Source organism: Conger conger, chromosome 2 (genome assembly GCF_963514075.1).
Source record: "Conger conger chromosome 2, fConCon1.1, whole genome shotgun sequence".
In the NCBI taxonomy this organism is placed as follows: Eukaryota; Metazoa; Chordata; class Actinopteri; order Anguilliformes; family Congridae; genus Conger; species Conger conger.
In genome coordinates, this window is record NC_083761.1 from 16,344,592 (window position 1) to 16,357,770 (window position 13,179).

Sequence of the window (13,179 nt, forward strand, 5' to 3'; positions counted from 1 at the left end):
TTTATAGTGCTGCCTAAACAGGTTAATGTATAATGCTGGAAGGGTATCTTTCATTACAAAGGCCTCTAGGAAACAAAGGGAAAACAGTTTCCTGTCTGTGATATCCTTGTATGCAGTAAACCTCTGGGATTCATTTCGCCTGCAGTCTGCCAGAAGGAGAATGCACCGACATTTGCAAGAAGGTGCCATCCAGGGTGCTGAGCTGAACTGACACGAGCGCACATTAATCCTGCCACTCGTCTCTACCGAGCTCAGTCAGTACTGTTAACAGACAGAATTGTAGAGGTCTTCCTTGGCCTTCCAGATGCTTTGTGATTGTTGTGATCACTGAGCGCACATATAACCTGCCCCTAGTATCTACGGAGCTCGGTTTTTGAAACAGCTGGTAGCTGGTTGACCTTTTCAACCAGCTCCATACTCAGCATGGTTTTACCAGCTCAAGCTATGTATTGAAACAGCTGGTAGCTGGTCATAATTGGATTTTACACCAGGGATGGCATGCCCCACACTCGGCATAGAAACAGTTTCAAGAACAAATCCTTTCGATTGGTAGAACCTGCTGGAAAGCGAAATGGTCACTCACCCTCTTGACGTCTTTTCCGAAGGTCTCGCTGAAGCTGGTTCCCAAGATCTCAAACTGCACATGTGGATTGGAGCCGTTTTCCCGGAAGTCCATCGTTCCAGTGAGCCCGGTGATGTGGCCCTAAAGGGGAGAGAGCCGTGTTTTTCATTGCAATATATCAGCACCACTAACTTATTCATGTATTAACTTATTAAGCTGCCAGCGGTTTTGTATGTATTTACAGCCTGCTACTGTAAACGAGCCATTAGCTCAGTTTACAGTAAAAACGATGTCCTGTAAGAATGGAATGGATTAACGGTATCAAATCCACGTGGCCCCAAGACGAGAGGCTCTGTGGTGAACACGGGTTGGCCAGAGTATTCCCACCAACAACTGTCAATTGTGCGCCCAACGGGACAGATTACATCCTTTTTCTCCACAGTTTGCGGCTCATGGAACTTTAAAAGAGCATGAAATTGAACAGCACACGCCGGCGTGTCTTGCTGCTTCTTAGAGATCGAGAGACATCAATTTCCTGTGATGAAAAAAAGCGGGCTTTGGGGACAGTGAAGTTCTGCAGGAAGAATAGAAAAAATAAAATAAGCCACACAAGTGCTGCCACTGACAGACCTGCCATCAGGCACAGAACCTCGTGGTCCACAGCTGCATCCTTTCCAGGAGCAATAAAAAATAATTATACCGGCAGCAGCAAATAAATAAATTAACAAATAAATTAATAAATAAATGTAATTCACTGATATTTCTTTGGTTATGTAGGAATCTTGCTTTGAAGCTGGCTCTGAATGATTTAAATGTAGCTGCTAGCGATGGGGAGAAAAGTCCTGCTCCCCTGTAATGTGTGTCTATCTGAATGCATACAAATGTCTTCTGTGCTCCATGCTTTTGAAGCTGAATGCAGTGTAGAATGAATCTAGTGGCTGACATTGAGTGGTTAAGGTCCATGACTGGGACCTGGAAAGTTGTTGGTTGAAGCACAAGATAAGATCCGCACAGCCGTTGGGCCCTTAAGCAAGGCCCTTAACCCCGCATTGCTCCAGGGGAGATTGTCCCCTGCTTAGTCTAATCGCCTGAAAGTCGCATTGGATAAAAGCGTTAGATAAGTAACAAATTATTTATTTATTTATAGCACATGGTGTGCATGAGGATAGCATATCACAATACACATTATCTGAGGATCTCTTATGTCAGTTTTTTGTCAACCCTTATCTTGGGAGGGCCACAGAGTGTTCTGCTTTTTGTTTTTGCCGTAAAATCAGCAACCAATTTAGAGCCAAGAAACCAGGTGAGGCGACTACCTGTGTAAAGAATTATTTGACAAAGTGCTGAGCCACAATTAAATCCAGCAGACCTTATGGTCATTGAAGACCAGGGTTGAGAACCCTTGACCTAAGGGAAGATCCAGTATCTTCATATGCTGTACATAATAAAAATATGAAATAAATATAGAATACATTTCCATAATAACATCTATACAGGATACTCATTCATGCAAGTCTAACCTTCTGGATGGTCTCTAGCATAGACCAGCCTCCATTCCAAGGCTTGGTTGACTTTCGTATGCAGTTGAGACTGGCCATGCTGTGCCACTTCCTGTCCTCCAGCTTCCTGTAGAAGGCGTTGGCCAGCATCAGCACGCTGTCATACAGGTACAAGTCGGACACCTGAATAAAAGCAAGAATAAAATTCAGAAGAAATGGGAGATCACAACAAGGAATATCAGAAAAAATACAAAGCAAGGTCCAAACCAGATATTGACTGCAATTTTGACTGGGGACGCTAGAGTATGTTCCTCTCTTATGTGCTGTTATGGGCAATATGCTGCAGAGTACATGATTATGTTAAATGCATGTCAGTATAGCAGAAAACGTAATTTAAATATGTATCTGTCAAAGTAATAAAGCTAATTTACTCTCTTAAAAAGTAAATCTGGTCAGAATCTGGTCTTCCACCCCATGTTCTTCATACGGTTTCGTTTGAAGTACCACTGAAAGTAGCCGTTGGTTGTTCATATCAAACACTCAAATGCCACAGGAATGTTGTGATAAATGATTATTACTTTGACCTCACTGCTCTTATTATCTTTAGAAAAAACTTCACATGCATAACTGACCTTAATCCAAACCTTTTGAGACTACATATGTCAGGAAAAACAAAAAGAAAAAAACAAAAAACAGATTAGCTATGTATCCCACTAGCATTTTTCTGCAGTTTCCTGTTTGCTAGTAAGCACACGTCCTCCCTGATGAGGCAGGCAGCACATAAGCAGGCTAAAACACTTTGAGATGCCATTCATTATATGAGGTAAATTGTCAGGGTGTATTGAGGTCAGCATATTGACAAACAGCACGCGTAATAGACACACTCTTTATACATTTTGGCACCGGCACACAAAGAAGAGTGGTGCTGGAGAAGTGTACACGGAGAGACTCCGGTAACGGTGACCTTCTGCGAGCTGTTTATGCTCAGAGGGCCCTGCCACATCTGGTCTAATCAGGAACCAGGGAGGGAGAGAAGAGAGCTCTTCCCCTGAATCCTGATGCTCAGCAATCCTCGGAAACAGAAGATAGACTTCTAAGAAGCGGGCAGAAACCGGGTCCACCATTTCACAGAGGGACAAAACATTACATTACATGTAATTTGGCTGATGCTTTTAATCCAAATCGGCCGTGTGGATCTTATTGTGGCTATGCCGGGGATCGACCACCAACCATGCGGGTCCCAGTCATGTACTTTAATCACTACGCTACAGGCTGCCATGTATGCTGTGGTGGCATGGTGCCAGGTGTGGTTATAGTGTCGGGTGGTGATGGGACAGTCTATAGTATAGTGGCAGTAAGGTGCATGATTAGGACCAGCAAGGTCTGTGAAGCCATGATAAAATCAGCACAGCTGTTGGGCCATTGAGCAAGGCCCTTAACCCCACATTGCTCCAGGAGGACTGTCTCATGTTTAGTCTAATCAACAGCAAGTTGCTTTGGATAAAAGGGTCAGCCAAATGACATGTAATTTAATGTAATGTAGACGCACACAATTAGATGACTGAACTGAGCCATGTCTGCCTTATTCTCTTCATGTGGGGTAAGCAAAAAATAAAAAAACAAAAAGTTAAAAAACGACACTGAATAAATGAATAGCAAAAAAGATAAATCTCTCGTCAGTGTTTTCAAAACCTGGTGCCAACATATCTGTCTGCCAAAATACGTAGCCATGATATTGTGCAAAATGCTGATAAAATATATTACACGAGTTAAAAAGAAACACAAATATTACTACCCTGCCACTTCAATTTGAAATGCATCTTTTGTTCATTTGAAATGATTATACAAACAAACAAAAAGAAATCCAGTTCAGTGCAAAATCCTTCATAATTGCTGCCAATTTGTGGGAAATAGCCGAAACTGGCATCCCTCGGTTTGGTCCCAAAATGGAAGGTATTTGAGAAAAGCCATTCGCAGAAGCAGAGCTGGATCTCTCTTCCCAAAATAGGCCTGACAAAGGCAGCGGGCCACACTTTGTCACATTATTAATCAACCTCTGGTGTACATGCCTGTATGTGATGCCAACTCTGTCCAACCGGGGGACCCCCCCCCACTACCATTCTGATGTTATGCACTGGCTGCTGAAAATGCCTTAAAACAAAAGGTATAAAAATAGGAAATGTGTTTTGTGATAAAGGGGTTTGTGAGGAGGGCAGGACTGTTGCACATTCTAAAAGCCTATTGATGTTTAAAACAAAACATAATGGTTTCCTTTAGGGTCTCCGCTTTGATGCTACTGTAGGGTTTTGCATCAGTGTATAAAATGGCTCCAGATTTTCTAGCAATTCAGCTACAAATCATCCATTCCCGGAACACAACAGATGGTAAAAACTAGTCTGAGACCAGACTCTGTGGCATGATCTCTCTGCTGACATAAGAAGCAAAAATTTATAGTTTTGGCTTCTTGTGACCGGTGGTGCGATAGTTTGGGTACATTAACTTCTTCAAGAATTCAGTTATCGTTTTTCAAAATAATTATTTTGTTATTATTATTCCTTTTTGAAAATGTGGTTATTGCAATTTCTTCAAAAAATCATGAAATTAATGCATTTATTAACTTTATGAGTTGGAAACTGTTCAAAAAGGATTCAAGATTAGCTGTCGGTTGCAATGATTTGAAGGGGTACTATTTCCAGAAGTTCTCTTCATAATGCTTTTTATTACTTTTTATTACCATCCATTGACTATTCCCACCAGGCTTGATCTTATATACATGCTCATTACTATTCCAGCATACAGTGCATTCACCTTTTCTGTCTTATCAAACGTCTTTCACATGTATTCAATCATTTGATTATGGCAGCATTCAAGCAGGGTGTCACAAAATGGTCGCCGAGAACAAGACAAAGAGGCACATTACTACAGGACTATGCATCATAATTAGCTCATTCACCAACAGGACTAAGCCCACAGCATGCTGCACTGGGTCCTGGAGAGGGTTTCAGCTTCAAGGACAGCCCGCCGCACTTTGAGTAGCGTTGAGTAGCGCTGACTCCGCACCTCCGGCGTGGCGTATGTGAGTAATAACTGGGGCGGAGAGGCAGGCAGCAGAGTGCCCTGGGCCACAATGTTCACACTGTGATGTACATCTGTCCGTCACTGCTGGCTCACTAAGCGTGTCAGAAACCCAAACCTGCTCCCCTGTCCTACTTGCTTGCCCGGTTTATGTTGATGCAGTCATTCCTGAGTTGCTTTTTTATTTAATTTTTTTAGCAATGGCCTCCCAAGCATTCTGTATGACTAACCCTTTATTCAGACTACTTCAAATACTTAAGAATAATGACTTGCAGCTTACACGATATGCAGTCACATTTGCATCTTAGCATCACAGGCACAAGTTAAAATTTTTAGAGTTTTAGATTACTGACTATAGCAAAGTGATAGAAGAAAAAAAAAAAAAAACTAATTTTTACAAATACAGTTCATCTCTGGATTTTGGTTTTGTTGAAAAATTTATTCACCCGCAGCTGATGTGTCACAGCCACCGCAAACCCTTGGTTTTGCATGTAATGAAGGTGATTTAATATCAGAAAGCATTTAACCCTCTTTTGCATGAATTATTAAAGGATAAAACCCTGGAGGTTTGAGGGAAGCTGAGCTGGGCCATCTGCTCACGCAGAGTTCAGGTTGGTTCAAGGAGCTTTCAGCTCTACTGGCGTAAGCCTTCTGTGTAAGTATGATGTCACAGGGCATCATCTCAGTGTGAGAACTTTGATTTTAGTCAGAAGCCTGTTCGCTGACTTGTCAAAGTTACCGAAAACGCTGACCACACACAAAAAAAAAGCATTTCGAGAAAGTACCCACTGTGCTGCACTTTTCTATAAACACCATAACTTTTGATTTTGTTGCCTCGTTTAACTTTGTAGTTGAAAAATGTTGACCGGATCCAAGCTAGGGTTGCGTTGTCGGCCTAGCCTGAAGCGGAAAGCGGACAATGTCTTACTGACCTCCAGAGACTGCAGGTAGCCCTCCTGTGGGTCACAGAGCAGGGAGGAGATGCGGTGGTTGTTCCTCATGCAGCGCACATTGCTGTCCTTCCACAGCGGGAAGATCTGCCTAATGATCGTCATCCGGCCCAGAGCGCTGTGCACCAGCTCCAGGATCTCCGTATCGCTGATCTCCTGCAGAGGCACGGGACAGACGGAATAGGATCAGTGTTGCCGCATGCCTACATGGCGTGGGGAGCAAGACCGTGGTCATGGTGGGCACACTCCGTGTCTCATTTCGTTCGAAACACTTGCGTCTTTTGAAAATCTGGGTACTGTGTTTTCACAGTGGTTGTCTGAGAAAAAAATGATTAAAGTTTCAAGTGAAGACTTCATTCAGAGGACCTGCGTCACCAGCCACTGTGACTGTGAGGGAGTTTTTGAAGCAGTTCACTTAAGCAGCGTAGCCAAGGATGACACCTGCTATTCCCTGTCCTCTTCTCTGAAATACCGATATGAGACAGATCTAATAAACAGAGATTTATTTAGAGCAATAAGAGTGCTTCTCAGGTGATGAACTAAAGAAGTTACTAATCTTATGACAGATACTCCAAGAGGCTCCAAAAGTACCCAAATAATTTTGGGAGAACATTTGTTAAGAGGAAAGGCAAAAACATGTTATTATATTCTAAATCTCTTCAGATTCGGTAAAATGAGACGAAGGGGGATTTGTGAGGGTTGAAAATATGATAAGGGATCAAGAAGTGAGTATAAAAGATGTACCAGGTTGTTCTGTCAGAAGAACAAAAGGACATTTGATGAACTTATTTGCTAACTGATATCAGGAATAGTTTCTTTATAGCAAGTTTGTGAGTGTGTGAGTGTGCATGTGTGTGTGTGTGTGTGTTATGCAGATGCTTGTGCATTACAGACCTACTTAATAGCATTTGGAGATTAACTGTGTGTGTGTGTGTGTGTGTGTGTGTATGTGTGTGTGTGTGTGTGTGTGTGTGTGTGTGTGTGTGTGTGTGTGCGTGTGTGTGTGCGTGTGTGTGTGTGTGTGTTTGTGTGCATGTCTGTGTGGGGAAACACAATATTTTAATGAATGGGACCTGGGAGTCCTTTGATCAATAGAAAGGTTATGGCCTGTCAAACCAGAAAAAAACTCCAGAAAAACTCTTAACAGGGCACAGGCCTATGGGAAAGCAAGGGTTTGATAGACAGCTGTAAAACAAAATGATCTTTCAAACATAGTATTTTTAAACATTTGCAACTCTTTTATATTCTGCAGCTATAACCACAGTCTGGGACCCAGACCTGTGTTATATTAACATAGCCAACATTAGATCAGAAGGTATGCCACATCGCCACTATTGGTGCTGGGCTGACCTAGATAGCTACAAGGAAATTTAGCCAGAGGTGCAACATTCTATAACTACTTTGCTTCCACAGTCAACAAAAAGAAAAGTGGAGATAAATGTTGAAGGGAGAGACTACAACATCAGCATCATTGATCATGGGAAGGAGACTTAGAAAAAAAGTCCTATCAGAGTCATTCTTTTTCCAGCCTTGGACAGCAGATGAAGTCCAGGCAGTAGCCTGGATAAGGGCAGACGCCAGCATTTAATGTGATTGAAGATAATACGATAGAAACGCAATGATGCTGCACTGGGCGGCCAGATTGGGATCCAGCTCACGCTAGCCTGACTCCAGTTCTGCTGCGGAAAAAGAACATTAATTATGCCTCAGGGTACCCATTGGCCCTCCAAAACTTGTATAAGCCAATCTCCATGGTGAGAAGCTCCAAGCCTCAACACCGAAGGCCTGATTTCAAGACAGGAGTGATTTTGTTTTTGCAAAGCATTTTGTTTATTAAAGCCATCTGTCGGACTTTGCTAACGACTGTTCTTACAGAATGTACAGCTCCGTCTTGATAATCCAGGGTTGACGTGAACTGTCATGTTTTCACAGCAAACAAAGATTGGTGATATTATCAGGGCACTGAAGTTAGAACACATATCCACTGTGATAAAGATCAATTTTTATAAAAGGTATTACCACATGCCTTGTTGGCATAAACACTGTGGACACATTACTGTATGCACATTCTGAAGGAACAGTATATGACAGTATACACTCAGTGGTCACTTTATTAGGTAGATCTGTACACCAGCTTGTTAATGAAAATATTGAATCAGCCAATCATGTTGCAGCAACTGAATGCATAAAAGCATGAAGATGTGGTCAAGATGATAAGCTATTTTTCAGACCAAATGTCAGAATGGGGAAGAAATCTGGTCTGAGTGACTTTGACTATGGAATGGATTTTCACGCACAACAGTCTCTAGAGTTTGTAGAGAATGGTGCGAAAAACAAAAAAAATCCAGTGAGCAGTGAGCAGCAGTTCTGCAGACAAAAAATGCATTGTTAATGAGAGAGGTCAGAGGAGAAGGGCCAGACTGGTGGAAGCTGACAGGAAGGTTACAGTATTGCAAATAATCACGCATTACAACAGTGGTATGCAGAAGAGCATCTCTGGACACACAACATGTCAATCCTCTAAGTGGATAAGCTACAGCAGCAGAAGACATAATAAGGCTAAATATGAAGTCTAATAAATACCAAATAAACTACTCAATGAATGTATAAGTATGTGATATTTTATGAAACGTTACCTACATCCTTTTTACTAGACCCTCAACATGTATAATTAAAACATAACCCTCTGTAGAAAACATTACCTTTCAAAAGTGTTTTCCTATGAATTATAAATTATCTTCAGTACTAAGCATTAGGCTTGAAGCATCTCCAGAGTACACATATCATCACCACTTTCATTTATGGACCTTCATCTGATTGATATGTTCTTGAACTTGCATCCTGCGGGCAATCTTTCACCTGATTCTGTTTAAGTCAGCACTACCTGGTGTGAGAGTATTTGTGCAGGCCTACCTACAGAACACATGAACACTTGAGCACTATGTTTATTTGTAAGCTCCTTCTGCCCTAACCATTGCAAAAGCCCATTTATTACAGTACACACTTCATATTGAAGCCAAAATCATATTATACCTCAATAACTTGCTCATTCGGCAATGCTACCTTTTCGGAAAAAAAAACCCTTCAAAATATATTTTTGTGATCATGATTTCCATTGGCATGTGGATATTACTCTAAGCTTGGTTACCTGACTGAGGGCCTGGTGTCTGGCTCTTCCATGTAAGGAAGCAATAAGGATCCAGCTCACATCAAGCACTGCCATCGGCACTGAGGACAGTTGACTGGTCTGGTACAGCTGTCTCAAGAGGAGCCCGGAGGAACTTTGTTCCGCATCAGAATCCCAAAGTGCTAAACTTTAGCCGCGGCCTGTAAAAAGCACTTAGCATTGGAGTGACAGGAGGAGGTCTCAAAAGGCATCTCATCTGCAGACACCTCTTCTTCTTCAATGCACTGCTGTATAGAGAACCTGGTTCTGCACAGGCCTACTGACTGTCTCCACAGCATATCTCATTGACAACTACACTCTAAATAAATTAAGGGAGTCTGTCCAATCGATAGATAATTCATCCTCAAGATGTCGTTAAGTCAATTTTTTAAAAATAAATTAAATATGAGAGGCTTGTTCATAGGAGGTGAGAAGTATGTTCATAGGAGGCTTGATTTGTTTTATCATTTCGGAAAAACTTGATCAGAAAATTATTTCTGCCCTACTGCATTAGATGTGTCAAGATGAACATTTGTTTCCCATTAAAAGTCCAGAGAGGCAGTTGCATTAATCCCCCCCCCCCTCCCGACGATGGGGTGACCAGGACATCTGTGTTCGCACTAAAAGCCTGACAATGTTCTCTACGTTCTGCCGGAGTGGACACATCTCCTTCAATTTTACATTTCAGTGGGTCCATCATCTCCTTGTGAGCAGGGGGCCTTGTGGCTGCAGAACATGTCCGTCTGGACAGGACATGGGCAAATGCATCTCAGTACATATATAGATAAGACCGGTGGCAAGGTGATGCATACTGGCAGTGGTCTAAGGTTAACAGGAAACTGGACTGGGAGATTATAGTCTTCAGATCATGGTCAAATACGTAATTGTTTTAGATTCAAATACATTTCTATATTATACTGAGCTTGCCTGGTGTATTAGAACCTAAAAGCGTACCTTTTTGAGAGTTTTGGTCCACCTGTCGGTCCCTTTGTGTTGGTTCAGTTGCACTAGGTAAAATTAATCGAGCACAGATACGTATTTGTATCAAAACTATTACGTATTTGACCCAGGTCTGCTACATTTACACTGGGTTCCTTCATCAAGGCACCCAATGCCACCAATCTGCCACACAGCCCTCCACATGCTTCAGTCCAATGTAGTGAAGATCGTAGATATGATCAACATATCAAGATCAATATCTGCTGCAAAAGATAAGGATAACACCTGAAACCTAAATAAGGGTGATTTGTTCCCTTGACTAGAGACCATGGCTAGATGTGTTAAATTCAATGGAATAATGGTGTCTTTTGTGCAGGGTGGTTCAAAGACTGTGGTTCAAAAGGTGCAGCAGACCTAGATGTGCAATATTCATAATACGGTAGTTATAATTACATTATAAAAAAATTGTTTGTCTTTATCTCAAACACCCATTACATCACCCAGGAAACCATGTGGTGCAAATCCCTGCTGAAAAAAGTAGGGATTTCAGAATGAATGGTACCTTCACAGATGTGGAAGTTACCCATGCCATACCATGACAGACACTGGCTTTTAAACTTTACATTGGTAAAGCTGGTGAAGTTATGTTGGTCCTTTTCCTCTTCAGCTCGGAGAACACAAAGTCCAAAAACTTGGACTCGTCAAGGTGGACTTGTCAGATCACAGCACACGTTTCCACTTTGCGTCAATCCATCTCAGATGAGTTCGAGACCAGGGAAGTAGGTGGCATTTCCGGATGTTGTTGATGTATGGCTTCAGCCTTGCGTAGTAGAGTCTTAACTTGCATTTGTAGACATAGTGACAAGCAGTTTTTACTGACAAAGCCCAGGTGGTTAGATTCATTGCAGGAGCATGTTGATTCTTAATGCAGTGCCGTCTGAGGGGTTGAAGGCCGCAGGCATTCAATATTGGTTTTCGGCCTTGCCCTTTATTCACAGAAATTTCTCTGGATTCTATGAATTTCTTTATAATATCATGGACTGTTGATGGCGAAATCCCTAAATTCCTTGCAATCTTGCATTGAGAAACGTTGTTCTAAAACCATTGGACTATTCACTCACACAGTTTTTCGTGGTGAAACTCAACCCATCCAAAGCCTTTCTTGGATGCTCCTTTTATATCCACCTGTTACCTGTTCACCTGTTTACATGCGGAAAGTGTCAAACAGGTGCTTTTGAACATTTCACAACCCTCCTCTTTCTTTCATTGGCTCTGTCCTAACTTTCTTGGAATGTGTTGCAGGCTTCAAATTCGGAATTAATATATGTACAAAAATCAATAATGTTGAGAAGGTAAAACATTAAATATATTTTCAATGAAATATAGGTAAAAGGTTTTTGGGAATTGAGGTTTGTAAGAAATTAGGGTGGGATAAGTAACTGTGGTTTATAACTACATTATAACTGCATTTATAACTGTGGAGATAATACTGCCATCATATTTTCTGTTTTTCACTGAAACGGAGACTGAGTACACCAAATAGATTACTGGCCAGCTGCATGAATTGTAACTTATTTGAGGGCAGTCTATTACACAAACAATCAAAGCTGTGTGTTCTCTGTGGAATTGGTGTGCAAGAGGAGATAGTGACAGTTTGTGAGTAAAAGCGCACTGTGCTGTATGGAGAAGCAGAGGAACGGAGGAATGTGCTGAATTTGTTGTAAGTGGAGAAGTTACAGGTATTAAAAAAGGCCGGTCTTTCTAGTGTTAAACATTATTGGTATCCTGGGGGAGGAAGCATGCTAAAATAAAAAGTGCAATTGAAGTCACTTTCAGATAACATTTTGTTTAATGATTTCTTTATCCAAAATGTTAATTTCTATAAATTATTTTTAAGAGCTGACAATAAAGAAAGCACATAATAACTCTTTTTAATCAATATTCCTTTATCTAGTCTTTTTGACTGATGTTGACACAAATTAAAGTGAAGTTTAAGCTCTTTTGAAGTGCCGCTCAATCATTTTATGAACAATTTCAATCCTCTTTCTTTTTCATTAAAGGTTTTGAAGTGGGAATAACAGCAACCAAAGCCAAGAGAGTCTAAGGAATGTAACAAAGTAGTGGGTGTATTCAGAGGAAACATGACTGACTGGTGGGAACAAACACAGAAATGTGTTTGCTTCCTCTGTGCTGAATATAGAGTCTCACAGGCAGGGCCCAGTGGCGTGTGGAAGACTGCATACAGTACACTGAAGCATACATTTCTAAGCATTAACATGTATGCATGTGTTTGTTTTTTTGTCAGTTTTTTTTGTCAGTTTGACATGGTTGTTCTGCTCACAGTGGAAACTACAGTAGAATAATATGTACATGGCTGGTTAGAATGTGATGAGTAAATTGTCTTGATGTACAGCACAGAGTATATAATCAGAGAGCTTGTTTTAGTTTTTCAGATAACCTACCATACTCTCTGCATGTAATAAACAGTACCTTATCACAGTGGTGCCTTCTAAACTCTTCTATATTTTTTTTACTTCTTGGTCTTAGCTTCTTATATTGTGGATCCACCTCAACCATTGAAGAGTTGACAAAACATTGCGATCTCTGAAAGATATTTATGTGCCTGCTGCACTGTGGTAATGTAGCACACCACAGTGTAATAATTACACTGTTACTTTAAAATATTAAGGAGGGGAGCTGTTAGCACAATTAAACCTATTATGAATGAGGAGGTCATTTTTGTGTAATGGGTGAGTGGAATATGCGCTCTGGAAAACAACACTGGCAGAGGGAACTGCACGAGGCTCGGAACTTAGTAAATATTGAATCATACTCTGAAAGGGCTCTACTCCGATCTACATCTGGAAATACTATAAGACCTGTGTCAACACCTTAGAAGGGATGGAAGAGACTTCCATGCTTTTCTTTTTGTCTTTTGCCACAGTGGGGAGTGAATGCAGGTGAACGGACACTTAAATGAAGGCCATG

At 41.3% G+C, this 13,179-nt stretch overlaps 1 protein-coding gene across 2 annotated transcripts in view; it reads right to left on the bottom strand.

Annotated features, from left to right (window-relative positions):
• The window catches only part of grid1b (glutamate receptor, ionotropic, delta 1b), a 322,832-nt gene that overhangs the window by 52,646 nt on the left and 257,007 nt on the right, over window positions 1–13,179 (bottom strand). For both annotated transcript variants that reach the window (XM_061231038.1, XM_061231039.1), the window contains exons 6-8: window positions 6,069–6,242; window positions 2,083–2,244; window positions 584–703 (exon numbers count right to left, since the gene is read on the bottom strand). In XM_061231038.1, the coding sequence (XP_061087022.1) occupies window positions 584–703; window positions 2,083–2,244; window positions 6,069–6,242 (456 nt within the window). The remainder of the gene's footprint in view (window positions 1–583; window positions 704–2,082; window positions 2,245–6,068; window positions 6,243–13,179) is intronic.